The sequence below is a fragment of the Mauremys reevesii genome, linkage group 1, assembly GCF_016161935.1.
Source record: "Mauremys reevesii isolate NIE-2019 linkage group 1, ASM1616193v1, whole genome shotgun sequence".
Lineage (NCBI taxonomy): Eukaryota > Metazoa > Chordata > Testudines > Geoemydidae > Mauremys > Mauremys reevesii.
Window position 1 is genome coordinate 115,218,405 of NC_052623.1, and position 18,803 is coordinate 115,237,207.

The 18,803-nt window shown below is 41.8% G+C and overlaps 1 protein-coding gene across 10 annotated transcripts in view; it reads left to right on the forward strand.

The window, feature by feature from the left end:
• The first annotated feature begins 873 nt into the window (after nt 1–873).
• The window catches only part of UPF3A (UPF3A regulator of nonsense mediated mRNA decay), a 63,384-nt gene continuing 45,454 nt past the window's right edge, over nt 874–18,803 (forward strand). For 9 of the 10 annotated variants that reach the window (XR_005586406.1, XR_005586402.1, XR_005586407.1 and 6 more), the window contains exons 1-3: nt 874–1,080; nt 2,424–2,530; nt 17,871–17,977. Coding sequence is in view for 7 of the 10 variants with exons in the window: in XM_039495562.1 (XP_039351496.1) it covers nt 880–1,080; nt 2,424–2,530; nt 17,871–17,977 (415 nt within the window). In the remaining 3 variants the exon portion in view is untranslated. Of the gene's footprint in view, nt 1,081–2,423; nt 2,531–7,528; nt 7,882–17,870; nt 17,978–18,803 lie in introns of those variants that run through there. The other variant, XM_039495608.1, reaches the window with a different exon arrangement.

Genomic DNA, 18,803 nt, shown 5'->3' on the forward strand with positions numbered 1-18,803 from the left:
ACTGAAAGCTCTCTCACCAACCAAGCCCAATGCCCTCCTCCAGCCTGATGGCAAGGGCAGTGACTCTTCTGACAGGAAAAGCAACAAAGAGTCCTGTGGCACCTTATAGACTAACAGATGTATTGGAGCATCAGCTTTCGTGGGTGAATACCCACTTTGTCAGATGCACGAAAGCTCATGCTCCAATACGTCTATTAGTCTATAAGGTGCCACAAGACTCTTTGTTGCTTTGACAGCTCCAGACTAACACGGCTACCCCTCTGATACTCTTCTGACAGTGAGACTTCTGTCAGTCATGCATGATGAGACAATTTTAAAGGTTTTTTTTTTGGTCATCCCTCAGGGGCGATGCAGTTTTGAAGTCTAACCATTACATGGAAACGAGACAAACAGGCCAGGGATCACGAAATGACGGCCCTGCTTTCTCATAGAGCTATTAATACATGAACTATTACAAAGAAAAACTCAGAAAAACGAGTGCTGTGACTGTGAGGATTTCTCCAGCCAGGGGCTTGCTGGGCAAGGCGGGGGAGAGACCTCGCAAGGCGCCGGGTAAAGGCAAAGGCGCGGGGTAAAGAGGCAAATTCAGCCTCTAGCGCCCTTCGCAGCCCGGCTCTGCCGCAGCGCTTCGGGCCCAGCCCGGCGCGGCCGGTGCACACGGCAGAAGCGCGGCTTCGGGGGCTGCAAAGAGCCTGGGAGCCCGGGACTGCAGCCGCCACCCCCTGCCCAGGGCTCGGCGCGGCTCCAGCGGCCCCCGAAGCTCCGCCCTTCGCGCTAGTTGCCCCCCACCTTTGCCGCCCGGGCTGAAATCTCGCGAGATTCTGAGCGGCACGTGTGGGGGGGGCGGGTCTCGCGAGGTGTCGCGGCGGCGGCGGTTGCATGAGGTCGGAGCGGGAGGCCGGGCCGGGGCTGGCGCGCGGGGGCGGCCGGGAGAAGCGGCCCATGGAGACCCCGCTCCGGCGGGAGTCACCGCGCCGGGACCCCGAGACCCCCCCGCCGCCCCCGGGCCCGCCGCCGCCGCCGCCGCCTCACCCGGCCCTGGGCAGGCAGCGGGAGGAGAAGAGAGCGGCGCTGAGCAAGGTGCGCGGCCGGCGCGTCAGCACCAGGGACAGCGCGCGGCGGGCGGGGTTTGCCGGCGGGGTTTGCCGGCGGGAGGGAGGGCGGGAGATTTGCCTGGGGAGGGGATGGGATGGGAGGATTTGCCTGAGGGAGGGGCGTGGGAGGGCGGGAGATTTGCCTGGGGAGGGGGTTGCCCGGGGTGGGATTTGCCCATGGGAATGGAGGGCGGGGACTTGCCTGAGCGGGGGAGGCGCGAGGGGGATTTGCGTGGGGTGGGAGAGCAGGGAAGGGGCGGGGACAGGGATGACAGGGGCTTGGGGTGGTGCAGGGGTACCACGGTGGCACCTTACTGAATGGTTGGCAGAGGTTCTAGGACGTCTTGTGAGATTCTACCCGGAATGGGGGGTAGGTTTTCTATTCCAAAGATTTCGCATAGTGTTTAGCAGGCAGCGTGGTTTGTGGTTGGAGCAGTCTCGGTGCCTCAATTTGCCCATCTGCAAAACAAGAATAAGGATATTGATCCACTTTTGTAACATGATTTGAGTTACAAGCACTATCACTGCAAATCTGCTTGCCTGGTCACATTTTGTGAGTTAAAAATCAAGATGACAAATGCTGTAGCAGAGGAGTAGGGAATTTGCCCCAGGGAAGGAGTCTCTGAAGCACCACAACATCAACTTTGTTATTTTTTTAATAAAACAATTTTCATCTAAACACTTTACAAGCAATTCTTACAAAATTCCTTACAAATAGGGAAACTGCGGCACAGAAAGGCCGTGTGACTTGCTTAAAGTGAGACAGTGAATGAGAGCTGGGAACAGAACACATGAATCCTGACCTCTCATTTCCCTGCTCTACACATTTGACAGCACTCCAGACGTGTGTTTTTCATGCAAATTGTGTCCCTAACTGTTTTATGGAATTAAATGGTACAAGACATTAGGTCACATATAGTATGTATTATTCTTGCAACAAAAGTGTTTTGAGAAGGTTACTTCATGTTAAATCATTTTATACAGAGAGAATTATGTATTTTATATATTTAGTGACTTAATTTGATTTTACATAATTTGTTAATATATTTTATACTCAGCTCAACTATAGTTGCTTCTAAACTCTCTGATGAAAGATTTCAGTTGTCCTACAATTGTATTACATGTGTTAGCTATCATTCCCTCATCTGTATGTGACAGAAACTGCATCCTAGTGCAGGAGTATATGGTAAGACTGGATCCCATTGAAATTCGTAGTTCTAGGGAGAGTTTTCAGAAAGATTCAATGTAGTTTGTTTACTGTTTTGACAATATTTAAATATTTAGATTAGTACTAAATGAGTCTTCACTTTTAACTATATTACTTTATAGGTAGTTATTCGCCGGCTTCCTCCTAGTCTAACCAAGGAGCAACTGGAAGAGCAGCTACATCCGCTACCTGCCCACGATTATTTTGAATTTTGCACTGCTGATCCCAGGTGAGGAAGAGCTGTTTGTCAGCACTAAGAAGGAAAGAGGTACTTTCTATGAGTTTGTAAGCAACCTATTTCACTAAGGGCTTGTCTACACTTAGTGGCGGATCGATGCACAGTGATCGATGCATCAGCGGTCAGTTTAGTGGGTCCAGTGAAGACCCACTAAATCGACCGCAGCTCGCTCTTCCGTCGACTCCTGTACTCCACCAGATCTAGAAAAGTAAGGGGAGTTGACGGGAGAGGGTCTCCTGTTGGCACTGTGTAGTGTGGATCCTGCGGTAAGTAGATCTAAGCTACGTCGACTTGAGTTACGCTATTCATGTAACTCAAAGTGCGTAGCTTAGATCGACTTTTCCCTGTAGTGTAGACAAGGCCTCAGGAACCCTGGGCATAGTCACATAACAAATTTACATTTTGTGTCTATGAAGCCTTTATCTTTTTTGTTTTAGTTAGGTAGGTAGTATTTATATATATATATATATATATATGTATATATTTATATATATATTATAAACTATTTTCACTGGTGAAGTAGAACAGATGCCTTCCTAAACTTCTTGTACACCTTGTGTGACTTATTCTCTTTCTTGGTGTTGAGCTGGGCAAATACTACAGCCATTTTTCCACAAGTGTTCATTTGAATTTAAAATGAATTAACTTCTTCATTGTTCACATCTTGTTGCTTTCTACAGGCTTTCACGCAATCAAGTTTTATTCACATGGATGTTCACAAAAAGCTAATTTTAAATTTACACACCTGGGCACTCAAGGATAGCATCCTATTTCATTTATAGATTCCAAGGCCAGAAATGACTTCCTGAATAATACTTCCTGTATCGTGACTCCTGTATAACACAGGCCACAAAATAATTCCTAGAACATTTAGAGAAACATCCAATCTTGATTTAAAAATTGTCAGTGATAAAGAATCCCACTATGACCGTGGTTAAATTGTTCCAGTAGTTAATTATTCTCACCTTTAGGAATTTACACCTTATTTGCAGTCTTAATTTGTCTAGCTTCAGCTTCCAGCCATTGGATCATGTTATACCTTTTGAAGAGTCCATTATTAAATATTTGTTCCCCATGTAGATGCTTCTAGATTGTAATCAAGCCAACCCTTAACCTTCTCTTTGTTAAATTGTTTGAGCTCTTTGAGTCTTTCACTATAAGGCATGTGTTCTAGACCTTTACTAATTTTTGTGGCTCTTTTCTGAACCCTCTTCAGTTTATCAATATCCTTCTTGAATTTTGTGCACCAGAACTGGACACAGTATTCCAGTAGCAGTTGCACCAGTACCAAATATAGAGGTAAAATAACTGCTTTGCTGCTACTTGGGATTCCCTTATTTATGCCTCCCAGGACTGCATTAGCTCTTTTGGCCAGTGTCACATTGGGAACTCATGTTCAGTTGATTAACCACCATGACCCAAAATCTTTTTCAGAGTCATTGCTTCCCAAGGTAGAGTCCCCCATCCTGTAAGTATGGTCTACATCAGGGATCGGCAACCTTTGGCACACGGCCTGTCAGGGAAATCTGCTGGCGGGCCGGGTCGGTTTGTTTACCTGCAGCGTCCACAGGGTCGGCCGATTGCAGCTCTCACTGGCTGCGGTTCGCTGTTCCAGACCAATGGGGGCTGCGGAAAGCAGCGCGGGCCAAGGTATGTGCTGGCCACCACTTCCTGCAGCCCCCATTGGCCTGGAACAGCGAATCACAGACAGTGGGAGCTGCGATCGGCCAAACCTGCAGACACTTCAGGTAAACAAACTGACCCAGCCTGCCAGCGGAGTTCTCTGACGGGCCGCATGCCAAAGGTTACTGATCCGTGGTCTACATTCTTTGTTCCTAGATATATATGTTTACATTTAGATGTGATTAAAACACATATTGTTTGTTTGCACCCAGTTTACCAAATGATCCAGAGCTCTCTGAATCAGTGACCTGTCCTCTTCATTGTTTATCACTCCCCTAATTTTTGTGTCATCTGCAAACTTTATCAATGATGATTTTATGTTTTCTTCCAGATCATTGATAAAATTGTTAAATAGCATACAGCCAAGAACTGATCCCTGTGGGACCCCACTGGAAACATACCCTCTCAATGATGATTCCCCATTTACAGTTGCATATTGAGAGTAATCAGTTAGCTAGTTTTTAATCCATTTAATATGTGCCATGTTAATTTTATATTGTTCTATTTATTTAATCAAAATGTTGTGTGATACCAAGTCAAATGCCCTATAGAAGTTTACATTACATTACATCAACTCTATTATCTTTATTAACCAAACTTGGAATCTCATCAAAAATGTATCAAGTTAGTTTGGCAGGATCTATTTTCGATAAATCCATGTTGATTTGCATTAATAATATTATTCTCCTTTAATCCTTTATTAATCAAATCCACTATCACCCACTTCATTATCTTACCCAGGATTGATGTCAGGCTGACAGGCCTATAATTACCTGGGTCATCCCATTTACTCTTTTTAAAAATTGGCACATTTGTGTTCTTCCAGTCTTCTGGAATCTCCCCAGTGCTCCAAGACTCATTGAAAATCTACGCTAACATCCAATATATTACTAATTATTTCATTAGCAATTTCAAAAACAGTTAAACAAAATAAGAAAGTTAACTAACAAAGAATATAAATTGAGGTTGCTAATACATGTATTTAATATGCATGGTGCCATAAATGTTAAGACAGCATTCACTGGCTAACAAAACAAATTTCAGAAAGGGAGGAAATGTACACTTAATGCAACCCAAACACCCTTAAAATTGTCATGAAGCAATTGTACATGGATATGTATCCTAAATTAATAGAGTGTGCAGTGTATAGCTGTGCATATCTGACATTTTCTTCTTAGAGAATTGTCTCTAGCAGATCCAAACTAATGGCATGTGTGCACCTCTGGTTATAACCCTCGAACTGTTTATTGGCAATGACTGTTGGAGCGCTGAGCCCCTCAGACATTGAACCACCAGCTGAGGCTACAAAGAGGCTACATAGTTCTCAACTGCCAAATTTCCTTTCCATAATCTCACTTGTCTGGTTGCTCCAGACTTGTAATTTTTATTTGTATCAGTTTAAGACAGTTTTAATTAGTTAAGTGATAGTTTTACTGTAAGTTAATGTAGAGTAGTTTTGTTATGTTCAGTTATTTAGTCTGTCAGTCTAGGCTGCTCATACACCAACCTGGAGTTTGGCAGATACTGAAAAAAACAAGGATTCAAGGACACTCTATCTGTAATGGATCAGCACTCTTAAGTGCCTCCATGTGTCGAAGTGGGATGTTCTGTGGGCTCCCGTTCAGCCTGTGCTGCCCTTTCCAGTAGATAATGGAAAAATAACAAAGGCAGATTGAAACTTCTTCTCCTAAAAGAGTTTCTCTGTTTTCAATGGATTTGTTTGGCTATCTGCCAGGAAATGTTCCAAGCTGTCTGGGGCACAAGTCCATAGAGAGCCATCTTTCCTAGAAAGATTAGGCAACTCAAAGCAGGTCATAGATTTAAAGTTTATTTGTCTCTCCTCGCATTCCTGCAAATACATATTTTTCATGCAGAAAGACCTAATTGTGAAGGCTACCATCTGATCTTTGTCTGGCTTATTTAACTGCCTGTGTGCCAGGACTCTGGTGAGGGTTTTGCAAACTCTGTCATATTCTGTGTCAATCATTGTCCTCTCCAATATAGAAAATAACAGAACATATACACCTCTACCTTGATATAACTCTGTCCTTGGGAGCCAAAAAATCTTATTGTGTTATAGGTGAAACCATGTTATATTGAACTTGCTTTGATCCACCGGAGTGCGCAGTCCCGGCCCCCCAGAGCACTGCTTTACCGCGTTATATCGAATTTATGTTATATTGGGTGGCGTTATATCGAGGTAGCAATGTATAACAGAAACACTGCCATGTGGTTTACGTGACCAACACAGCTTTAATTTTGAGTATTGAGCACCAGACCATCAAAATTGTCAAGTAAACGCGAACAGCACTTAAAGAGGAAAAAGTTGCATTTTGCTCATGGATGTTGCACATGTTGAAAAAGGGACTAAATAGATTGAGTAAATTATTTAGCGTGAACTTTCTTCTCAGCTGTAGGGCTTGCAATACCCTCATGACTTGCTGATACTGCTGTCCCCATTCATGTATCTCTGAAGAGGCAGATTATTCTGTATTGGTGGGAGAAAGATGAGGGCACACTTAAATCACTTTGTAAAATTCATCTGCTTTAAAAATTACTTTTGACAATTAAGTAAAGCAAAAAGTACAAGGAAAATAAAGCTGCATTTTCAAATGTTATTTGGTTACTACATTTTGAGGTGTTGAAATCTGTGAATACATAATTTTTAGAAAATAAAGAAATTAACATTGAAGACTCTGACATCTGTTTCTTGGGATGTCAGACTTTTTTTAATGCTTCTTTGACCCTTTAGTAAACTAATGGTCTGTAGGGTTGGACTGAGAGACACTTTTTCCCTCTATGATTTGTACTCAGATTCTGTGCTCAGTCATCAATCTGATGTCTCCACAGAGAGTTAGGCCTTATCTACATGGAAATTGTTTTTGGTATATCTGAGTTTTTTGACATGAGCTGCCTTGTGTCCACACATAAACAATCTTTTTTTCCTTTATTTTGCTTCTTATCCTTCTATGGTTAATCTGCTTTGGTAACAACATAACACAATTTCTGAATGAGTTATACTGCTATAAAGTTCATGTGGATACATCCCCATTTGAATTAACTGTACTACTTCAGGTAGTCATCCCACTGATATCCCACACTCATTGCTTCACATTGGACTGGTTTGTCTGGTTACCTGTGCATTCTCGAATGCACACGGGTCATCTTGATTAGCTATCCCCCAATGGTTTCATTGCTGACACGCCCCAAGCCCATCTAAAAGGAGCAAATTCAGTTTCATCTTTCCAGCAGTCATTGAAATGCAAAGATCTATAAGTGGCTAGCAGATCAAAAACAGGAAAAGGAGCACTCTCAGGACACATGCCAGTGCCACACCAAAGTGCTGCAGCAGAATTACAAAAACACCAAAGACAAAATCAAAATCCCAGTGCATACTCCTGCTATGAAGAACTGAATCCAATTTTTGCCATAGAGGCCACCACAAAACCCCAGTATATGTTGGACCGTTTGGCCACAATCCGCAGTGAGCCAGGCATGCCTTCAGAAACCCCACAGGAAGCCTTGAACTCCCAGGCAGGAGACGATTCCTCTAGACAACCAAGATTTCCTCAGCACTCCTTCCAGCCAGCCAGAGACTCAGTCAGAGATGCCTCCCCAGTGCCCAGCCAGAGACAATATGGCAGAGTGGACCTCATCCAGTAAGTATTAAGCAGTTGTCAGTCCCATTAATGCCTGTTTAGAGGGATTTGGAAAACTTTCGTCTGGATACTGGCTGTGCCCTGTCATGTCTGGCAGATATTGTCACAGCAGAGCATAGACATGTCTGCCCCTACGCAGCACCCTTTGGCCTCCACTTGCTTGGCTTTTCTCCAGTCCCCGCAGTATGCTCAAAATGGCACCTAAGACAGAAAATTCAACAGTTAAAAGTGGATTTTTTAATCCCCAAAATATTTAATCCCATGCCCATAGACCAAAACATGTATTCCCCTTCTTTCCCATGCTGCTTGATGTTTCTTGCTCCTCAACCACTTCTGCCTCCTCTCCCTGCTTGTCATTCTTGTGGTGCTGAAAAAGATAGTGGCCCTGCAGCTGTGAAAAAAAAAATTAAAAAGACAAATATATTGCATCTTAGTCTGTTTTATTATAGCAAAACAAAAAGCAAGAAATACACCAGTAGAAAATACATGTAAGCCCTCAGTTTTGTCGTTGCCCTGAGCTTTTTTAGATCTTAAGATTTTCATACATGTAAAGTTAAACATGTTAAATTGGCTATTTGAGATTACAGAGGCTGTTTTAAGTCTTTTATGTTGCATAGACTCTGTAAAGTATTTGTGATTTGCAGGTGTGACAAAAGGATCTTTTCATCAGCTTTATTACACTCATTTATTGCAGTATATTACATTGCTAAACCCATTTCATTGTTAACAGGATATGCCTCACAGCTGCAAAATTCTATATTTTTATAGCACACTTTGCTCTCATCCATTGGTATGATAAATGAGAATTGTAGGCAAAGATAGCAATCTAGTTTGGCAAGCATTTGACAAGTTGCTGCTTGCTTCTTAGGGCCACCCATCTAGGTAGTGTTTCCCTTCCATTAGGCAACAGTTTGAGGGGGCACCATCCAGGCATGTAGCATGCTGCATATTTTCTAAGTTGTCCCTTTACCTTTCTGCACAGGACCCATCTCTGCCTCTTAAGAATACACCTCAGGATAATATTCCCCATTTAAGGACAGCCCTCTGGGGTGTACATGCAATTATTAGCCTATTCCTTGGGGAACCACACTCTCCATTCTTCTCACCCCCTAAAAATTGTATAAGGGGTCATTTAAAGGGTATCTTTACACCATGGTGTAGAGATCTGACCTGATCTGAGGCAAAATAACTTAAATTGTCTTACCATCTTCTAGCACGCCAGGCCAGACAATGGAATTCCAAAATTGATAATTTGATGGTAAATAATAGAAGTAACATTCTATCATTGTTGGCATGATGGCTAATATTGGTACAGTAACTGCTTTATTGTTTCTCTGTTCTCCTAGCAACTGGCATGGCATGGCCCACATGGAGAGGAGCGTTATCAGTAGCTGAGTGCCTGGTCAATCACCAAGGGAAGAGAAAGAGGATGAGGGAGGAGATGTTTGCTGACCTCATGAGTGGGTCCCAGCACAAAGCAAAAAACCCAAAAGATTGGAGGGGAGCATACACTTCCATGACAGCAGCCCCAAGAGTTGATTGACCAACACCAAACTGGTTAGTTAGTGACCAGTAGCAATTGGATAAGGCAGATTTCCAGATGACAATGGCCGCATACTTCTCCACACTGAGAGGAACTGTCATATTAGTGATTTGGCACTGGAGTTCTGAGGTAAGTTCTGTGTAGATTCCAGGGAACTGGCCTTCCACTTCCACTGCTGGTTATACCAGGACTACAGTCAGTGCTGGCTGGCCAGGCCCAGAGACAGTGCTCCACCAAGTGAAGCCAGTCCAGTGAAATGTCATGCAGAAGTAACTGCTTGGTTTCATTCTCCTCCTCCTCTAGCAGTATCCATGTGAAATCTTAGTGGTTATAGTGATGGCATTCTTCCTTCTCCTCAAAAGCACCTGCCTGCATGATTAACAGTACCTCTGGTACTCTGTTTGTATTAATGAGTGTCTGCATCATGGTGTTCCATGCTGCCTGATAGCAGTTTGAAAATTTGTTTGCAACTAAAACAGTTGAAAATGACTAGCTAGTGAAAACCAGACCAGTTTTGGGATACTGTGGAAGGAATCATTGGAATTTGACACCAAGTCCCAGAAGCCCAGTAGATATCCCGCAATCCAACACGATAAGCAAGCCATACTGCACTGAGTGTAGAACAGGGAATCCTGGGATACCTGCCCAAAATGCTGTTCACTTTTTTCAAAAAAGCGTGATACTGTGTGAATGCTACAATTCACAAGAGAAGTAGCTTAAACCACTTCACACAAAACGGTGTTGATGCACTCTTTTAGTTTAGTTATAACTATAATTATAGTGAAGAAAGCTATGTTGAAAAAGTATCCCCTGTAGACAAGGCCCAAGGGCCCAATCCTGTGCATTTTTTGAGTGCCTCTTGAAAAGCACCTAAGACCCTTAGAGTAGAGCACATTTTGCAGAGCTTCCAAAGGACAATGGCTATTTTGGGGTTGATAGGGTTAGTATACTTTTGATCATCCAGAAGTTCATAATATCCCTAATTTCCACTGCCTTGCACCGTATGTGGTCATTTATACACATGCAAAGTGAAGGTCTTATAGATATATAATGCTATCAATTCAGACTTACCAATTCTAAATTTATAGCTCCTTTTCACTCATACACTTTACATATTATAAATGACCACACAAAGTGCAAAGCAGCACATAATCTGGTCCAGTGTATTTTAGCTTGACATCACAGTGTATGTGCACAATTGTCAAATGTTGTTCCTCAACTATATTTTAGTATGTACATGGATGAGGGAATTTATTTCAGACTCCATAATGTGTGGGGAAAGGGGTTTACAAGAGTAGAAATGCAAGAAAATTGACAGTTAATGTTCCTGTCACATCAGGGCACAAGGAGGAATCCCTTCATTTTCTGACTAATATCTGAGGTAAAATTGTTGTAGGAATCTTGGCTGTGAGTCTTCTCACTTTTGTGGTCTTGTGTTATTTCACTGTAGGTTGTGGAGGTTTTTTTTGTAAAATATACAAACCAAATGTTTCTGTTCCACCCCAGCCCTTCTGAACCCCAGTCTGTGACCCCCACAGCAGCCCCATGTGCCCCACAGTGTCTGTCCCCACATACCCTGTGCCTCCTGACCTGGCCCTACGTAGAGGGTGATGGGAGTAACACAGCCTCTTCTCTTCCCTGTTGCCACAGTGGCCCCTGATGGGCAAAAGGCATAATTGCAGCACCTTTCTGCAGGGAAAGCAGCAAAGAGTCTTGTGGCACCTTATAGACTAACAGACGTTTTGGAGCATGAGCTTTCATGGGTGAATACCCACTTTGTCGGATGCATGTCAATATGAATACCCACATGCATCCGACGAAGTGGGTATTCACCCATGAAAGCTCATGCTCCAAAACGTCTGTTAGTCTATAAGGTGCCACAAGACTCTTTGCTGCTTTTACAGATCCAGACTAACACGGCTACCCCTCTGATACTCTGCAGGGAAAAAAATTCTGCGTAGCACATAAATTCTGCTTGTGCACAATGACGCAGAATTTCCCCGGGAGTAACTATTAGGCACCTCACAAGGAGAGTATAAAGTGGAAAGCTTGATAGCTTTCACACCTCTCACATTTCCCAGAGTACAACAGTGAGCCCCAAACTGGCTGGCCCTACCTCTCTGATTCACCTCCTAGAAATTAAATATCTTGAGTTTGTCTGTGGAAATGGCTTCATTTGAGGAATGAACCCACAATTGCTAAGTACTCTCATAGCCATGCTTATTTATTGTAATAAATCAACTATAGCTAGGGGAGAATCCCACTTTGATAGTGCAACCTTGCACACGTTTTTGCATTTTTGTGTGCTGTGAGTGGTGATTTTGGTCCATAATATTTAAAAGCTTTTATTACTGTAAATCTTGTGGCTAACTGGATCCCTTCAAAACAAGCAAGATAATTTTTGATGTCTGTACTTTCCAGAGTACAAAATTCTATCCACTCTGGTAGTCATATATTTAACCTCTGCTAACAGCAATAATAAATGCTTAATGTAAAATAAAATTCACTGTTTTAAATGTTTGACTCAATTGTGAAGTGTATTCAATATAACAAATATAAGTGTAAAAGGACAGAAAAATATTGCTGTTTCATGTGTCGGGGGCGGGAAATAGATTGTGGTACAAAAGCGGGTGGAAAACATCTGCTAGAAATGTTTCTGAGAGAATAAATATTTTTTGGTTTTCTATTCCCTTTTACAATGGTTACTGTTCCGGGTCAAGATTCCTGATATTTTATAGGTAATAATTGCCTGATCCTATAAAGTGCTGAGCACCTTCAACTCCCATGGAAAGTGGAAATTGAGGATGCTCTGCAACTTTACAGGATCAGGACCTAAACATGGCAAAAAATATTTTTCTTTTCTGCAAACAGTGGAGTACTAGTCCTAAATTCATACACAAAACCTGTATTAATAGGAGTTGTAACCATCCTCTACTTCCAGAGATATCTGGCAGTTGGTCCAAATGCATGCAAATCAGAGGCACAGCAGTTTCCTTAATGGACAGAGAAAGATCTATAGTTCTCCCTTCAGTTACACTCCTAATTTTTTTTTGACAATATGAAATTGCAAGAATTTAAGGGATAAGGAAATAAGCATGAAATTGCTCTAATTTTTTCCACATCTGGTGTATTCAAAGAAGCCTGTTTCTGCTTCATCTGTCCTAGTTTATTTCTTTAATAGTTGAAATTGTTTATAAAAATACATTAAATATGTTTTTCAGTTTTGCCAGGCAGTAATTTTTCTTGGATGCACAATTAATTTTTGGCATGTCTACCAAACAACTTCATTTATTTAGTTAGGAATTTTATTAACAGATTCATTTTTCTTAGACTAACATTGTCTTTAATTCCAGCATTTCTGCTTTGGCAGCAAAGAGCAACAAGGAAAAGTACTTGATATGAGCAGTTTAACTATGCAATCCAAGTTAATCTCTAATAAATACTAAAATAATTTAGGCCTCAGTTCAGTCAAGCACCTAAGCATGTGTTTAACATGAAACACATGAGTACTCCCACTGAGATGACCAAGCACAGAGGAGAGAGCCCTCTGCTTCCTGGGAGGTGACAGTTATCCAAAAGTCTTGCTGGTTGCTCCAGCCATTAGCAGCATACACATGGTGCCTGTGTGATCTCAACTTAAATGTTCCTCTAATGTCAAATCACAAATCCTTTCTACTTATAAAGTAAACAAACCCAAGTTAATTTAACAATATTGTTTCTTACTCTATTCTGTATGCATATTGAAATATATCTAAAAAAGCATTGACTGTTTCTCATTGAAATCAATGGGAGAGAAACTCATTCTATCATAGTACAGCCTTTTCACATGGTCATGGCTACCTCCGTATAGTACACTCAGTACTATCCACTTGCATAGAAATGTTGAATCTTTAATCAATATAATTCAATTCATATTTATTTTTATAGATAAAATACATTTTACAGATATAAATCTATATGTCATTAACACTGTTTCCTTTAGACTGATGTCTTTCATTGAGTTATAAATATAACATTTTTATTTTTAAATTTATATATAAATTGAGAAATTTCTCAGTTTAAGATCCCATTGGAATTAGTGCCCTTTAGAAATGCTAGATAATGATATACAGTAAATGAGTATCCATCCCATTAGCTTTGTCTAATTCAGAAGGATCAGACAAATTCTCCTTCGAGTTTGTGTCCTCATGAATCCCACTCTAGCTGTATGTGTTCCCCACATACATAAGATTGGAATCTTTAAAAAACAGTGTCTGTTGGACCACACCTGCACTGTGCATGCCCTTGTGCCCCAACCCGAGACATAAAGGGCAGAGTAACTGCACCTGTCCTTCCTTTCCCCCTTACTGTGTGGGGCAGTGAAACAGAACAAGAGGTGTCCCGCTACCATTACTGGAATCTGCTTCAGTCATGAATTAGCTGGCTGATTAGGATTAGCACTCAACTTTAAATTTTCTGCATTATTATTTTAGTTCCATCATAACAACAAAAAATGTAAAAACCCCTGAATTTAATTTTTCCCTCTATGCAATACAAAATGGTGGCATCAAAGCGCTCAAGCTTCAAACCGTGTCCGTCCTGTGATAGTCTAATTCCACTCACAGATAGCCACTGTCATTCTCTATTTTGTGTCACCGAGATCCATATGTCAGACTGGTTCCCAATGTGTTGTTCATTCTCAACAAGAACAAAGTTCAGGGCCATGGGTCTGAATAATCCATGAGAGGAAATTCAGATCCTGAAGAGCAAGGATCATCTTCCAGGATGAATCCAACCTCTTCTAAGTCTCTGTCAGCCAATATCTCTGCCAGCTGGTGTGCAGCATCTAAGGTTGGAACCGGCATACATGCTTGGTACCATCAGGCAAGGAACTGGCATCAAATACTACCTCAGTACTGATTATCAGCTCAGCACCAAAGACTGATACTGCCTCTTCAACAAGGCAACAAAGGCCCAAACACTGGGATAAGCACTTATCTCTTTCTTTCCATAAGAAGAGTCACAAACCATTGGAATATCATACGGGAAGATCTGGATGACCTTGAAGCTTGGAGCAACAGAAAAGGGATGAAATTTAATAGTACAAAGTGCAAGGGTCATGCACTTAGGGTCTATAAGAATTTCTGGTATAAGCTGGGGGCTTATCACTTGGAAGTGACAGAGGAGGAGAAAGACCTGGGTTTGTGGGTCAATCACAGGATAATTATGAGCCACCAATGTGATGCAGCTGTGAAAAAGGCAAATGTGGTCCTAGGACATATGAGGCAAGGCATTTCCAGTAGAGATAGAGAAGTGTTAATTCCATTGTACAGGGCACTGTTAAGAGCTCCTTTGGAATACAGTTTACAGTTCTGGTCATCTTTGTTCAAGAAATATGAATTCAGACTAGAACAGGTGCAGAGAAAAACTACTAGGATGATCAGAGGAATGGAAGGCCTGTCTTATGTGAGGAGACTGAAAGAGCTTGGATTGTTTAGCCTAGCAAGAAGAAGGCTGAGTGGGGATATGGTTGCTCTATATAAATACATTGGGGAGGAGGTAAACAGCAGGGAGGATGAACAGCTATTTAAGCTAAAGGTGTTGGCACAAGAATATTGGGTATAAACTTCAGAGCTCCAGCTGATTACCGGCAGGGCTCAGAAAAGGATTTTCCCCCAAGTGAATTGTATCTCATTTATTGATTGATTTATTGATTGATTGTCTCCTTCCTCTGATGCATGCAAGATGGCCACAGCTACCATGGCTGTTCAATCCAATTTCAGTCCTTACCCTCCATTCCCCATCTCTCTTCAGGGACCTTTCTCATGAAAATCAGCTAAAGGAAAGTGACTTCTCTGCTTTTGTAGGACCCCAGAGGAGTTTCTGCTGGAGTGGAGGGGAGAAGCTTCTACTCCCAATATATCTTTATCACCCCTCAAAAAGGGATCCTAACATAGACCTAAGAAGATTGAACAAATACATGAACTGTTTCAGATTTAGGATGGTAATGCTTGCCTGCATTGTCCCTTCCCTTTGGGTTCAACATTGGTTCCTGGCTCACCTTACAAGATACATGCTTCAGTATTGCCATCCACCCAGCCCACAGGAAGTATCTGCAATTCACAGTAGGGCCCCATCACTATCAATACAAAGTTCTACCGGTAGGTCTCTCCATATTACCAAGAGTCTTCACAAAATGCCTAGCTGCACTGGCAGCATGTCTGAGGAGACAGGGTATTCATATGTACCCATATGTAGATGATTGGCTGATCCAAGGTAGGGCCCATCAGGAAGTTGCCACAGCTCAGCTCTGAATTATGTCCTTCTTTTATTCAAACAGCTGGGCCTCTTGGTCAGTTATGAAAAATCATCTCTCAACCAACCAGAAACAATAAAGTTTATAGAAGCCTTAATTGACTCCAAATCAGCTAAAGCATATGTTTCAAAAGACAGATTTATTTATCTTCAGATGACAATTACCAGTATCAAATTGACTCCATCAACTACAGTAAGAAACTTCCTCAGACTTTTCGGCCATGTGTCAGCTTGCACAGATGATGATGCTAGCCAGACTTCACCTGCATCTATGACAAGGGTGGTTAAGGTTGATGTATCACCTTGCAAGACATCAAATGAACATGTTGTTGTCCCTATACACATTTTATCAGCACTGAACTGGTGACCCTAAGAATGTTCAGAGCAGGGTGCTCTTCTCTGCCCCTCCTACACAGACATTGATCACAGATGCATCAGGTACAGGTTGAGGCACACACCTGGATCACCTCCAGATACAAGGGACTTGGTTTTAAAAGGACATGACTCTTCACATAAATGTTCTAAAATTATGAACATTCAGAATAACTTGCATGGCATTCCTGCCTGTTCTACATAATTCCACAGTATAGTTCCTCGCAGTCAACACAACTGCAATGCACTATATAAAGAAGCAAGAAGGTGCCTTTTAATCACCTCTATGTCAGGAGGCAATCAAGTTATAGACATGGTGCCAACAACATGGTATTACCCCAGTTGCTTTTTATCTGCCAGGAGTCAGAAATAACCCAGTAGACTTCCTAAGCAGACAGTTTTATCACCGCCCACAAGTGATATCTGAAGAGCTCCATCATCAAGCCAATATTTCTGTGGTGGGGAAATCTATAGAATTGTTTGGCACCAAAGATAATACAAAATGCCCAGCCTTTTCTTCCGAGGAGGCATGAACCTGGGATCACTGCAAAACACCTTCCTCATACTGTGGGGTCAAGGACTCATGTATGTACACATTTCCACTGATTTGCTTGAGTACAATCAGGCAAAGTGCAGTTGCACTGATCCTGATAGCTCCATATTGGCGAAGACAAGTCTGTCTAATTGTAATGGTCAGGGTGTAGGCTGCTGGGCCAGTAGTGTCCGCTGGGCTGGGGTTGAAGGCAGGAAACAAGACTAGTCACCAAGCCAAGTCAGGAGACGGAATACCAGGATCAAACTTGGGGCGGTACTTCCTGTGATGCCTAAACCTCCAGTAATTGTTAGTTGCTGCTTTACTCTCCAGTGATGATATGGATATTACAGCCTGCCCTTCATCCCCGCTTTTTCATAGTCCTCCATAGTTGGGATTCTGAATTGGCGGCAGAACTGTGGGATGGTTGCAACAGCTCTGCTCATTATGCCCATGGCAGAGGGCTGGGGAGGCATGAGCACATGTAGGGCGCAGGCACAGCCCCAGCCCCAGCACACACTCTTTTTAAAAGATTCTGCTGTCACGTGGATGGGGATCATGTGGGATCCCCAGAGATGACAACATCTCAAAGAACACAGCTATTATCAGGTCAGTAACCGTTCATTCTTCTAGTGGAAATGTTCGGGTGTTGGCAATAACTGTAAATTACCTGCTGGATTTGTATACAAGTCTGTCAAAAATATATCATTTTGTTCTTATTTTTATATGTCCCAGGATATATTCTTCCTGTTTATGAAAAAGTTTAATCTTTTTTAAAAGATGGATGTCTGTAAAGACTCAAAGTGACAGTTTGGCAGCTGCCAGTCAGTCTAATCTCCCCCTCCCCAATATCATCAGCAAAAGACTTCCTGAGCATGCTCAAGAAGTACCCAGTGGCATTGCCAATATCCGTAGCTCTTATGTCACCATCATAGGAAAGTGGGCCTAATGACTATAAGGGGGCATTACACACTCCAAGGTTTGAAAAAAGAGACATTTGTCTCCTAATTCAGAATTAAACTCCACAGTTCCCCGGATGAGGAATATCCTGGAAATCAATTCCATTTTGCTTGGATCCTGTGATTTTGTAAGTGTGTGTGTAAAAGTTGCATTCTGTGATATGCAAGTTTAATGAAATCATTTCACAAGGCAGATGAGAATTATGACAGCATCTTTCTAATTTTGCTTCTTTCTTCATTCCTGAACATGACAATAAATAACAGAAAATAAAATTGTTTCTTGTTGCAGTCTTTATCCTCATCTCTACTCAAGAGCATACATTAATTTTAGAAATCCTGATGACATCCTTCTTTTTAGAGATCGCTTTGATGGCTATGTCTTCATTGATAATAAAGGTTGGACTATTTACATTTTTTAAAAATCTCAGTGCAACCTGTTTATTACATATTTGATTTTTTTCTGGAATTAACATATATAAACCTGTAGCCTTTGTAGCACTTCAGGACAGTAAGTATTTTGGAAATGTTTACTCAATATAAGTAGCTAACTACATACTAAAACAAATAGTTAAAGGAGCATCAAGATTGCAAAGTCAAGCACTCAAAAATTAAGAAATGCCAGATTGAAATTTGCCTGTCAGTCTTAATTTGGCCCCTTTGTGCATATGATATTGTCTTTATTTACAGGGTCACATACTGTTTTTTCCATAGGAATCCTGTCCCATTTGGTGCTTAAGATAGTGGTGCTCTCTGAGTGCGTAGCTACTCAATATTTTTTTTTAATCCTCATCATTCAGCGTGTGATCACATTCCTTATTTATCACATCATCCAAACTCTATTAATTTCCTCTTGGGCTTGTCTATGAAGCTCATCACCATAGTATCTGAGTGTTTCACAAACATGAATGAATTGATCTTTATGCTGTGCCTGGGAGATAAGATAATATTATTTATCCCATTTTACGCATAGGGAATGGAGGCCAAGTCTCTACTACTTTTGGATGCCCAATTGGAGATGCCTATGGCCTGATTTTTCAGAGTACTTAGATTTTATTGCACTTCGTATGTTCAGAGCACAGTTCCTATTGGCTTCAGTTGCAGTTGTGACTGCCCAGCACTTTTGCAAATCAGACCTCAGTGTCTCAAGGTGGGTACCAAGAAAATGAAGGGCACACAATTAGTGGACACCTGTGAAAAGCTTGGTTTAGGTGACTTGCCCAGT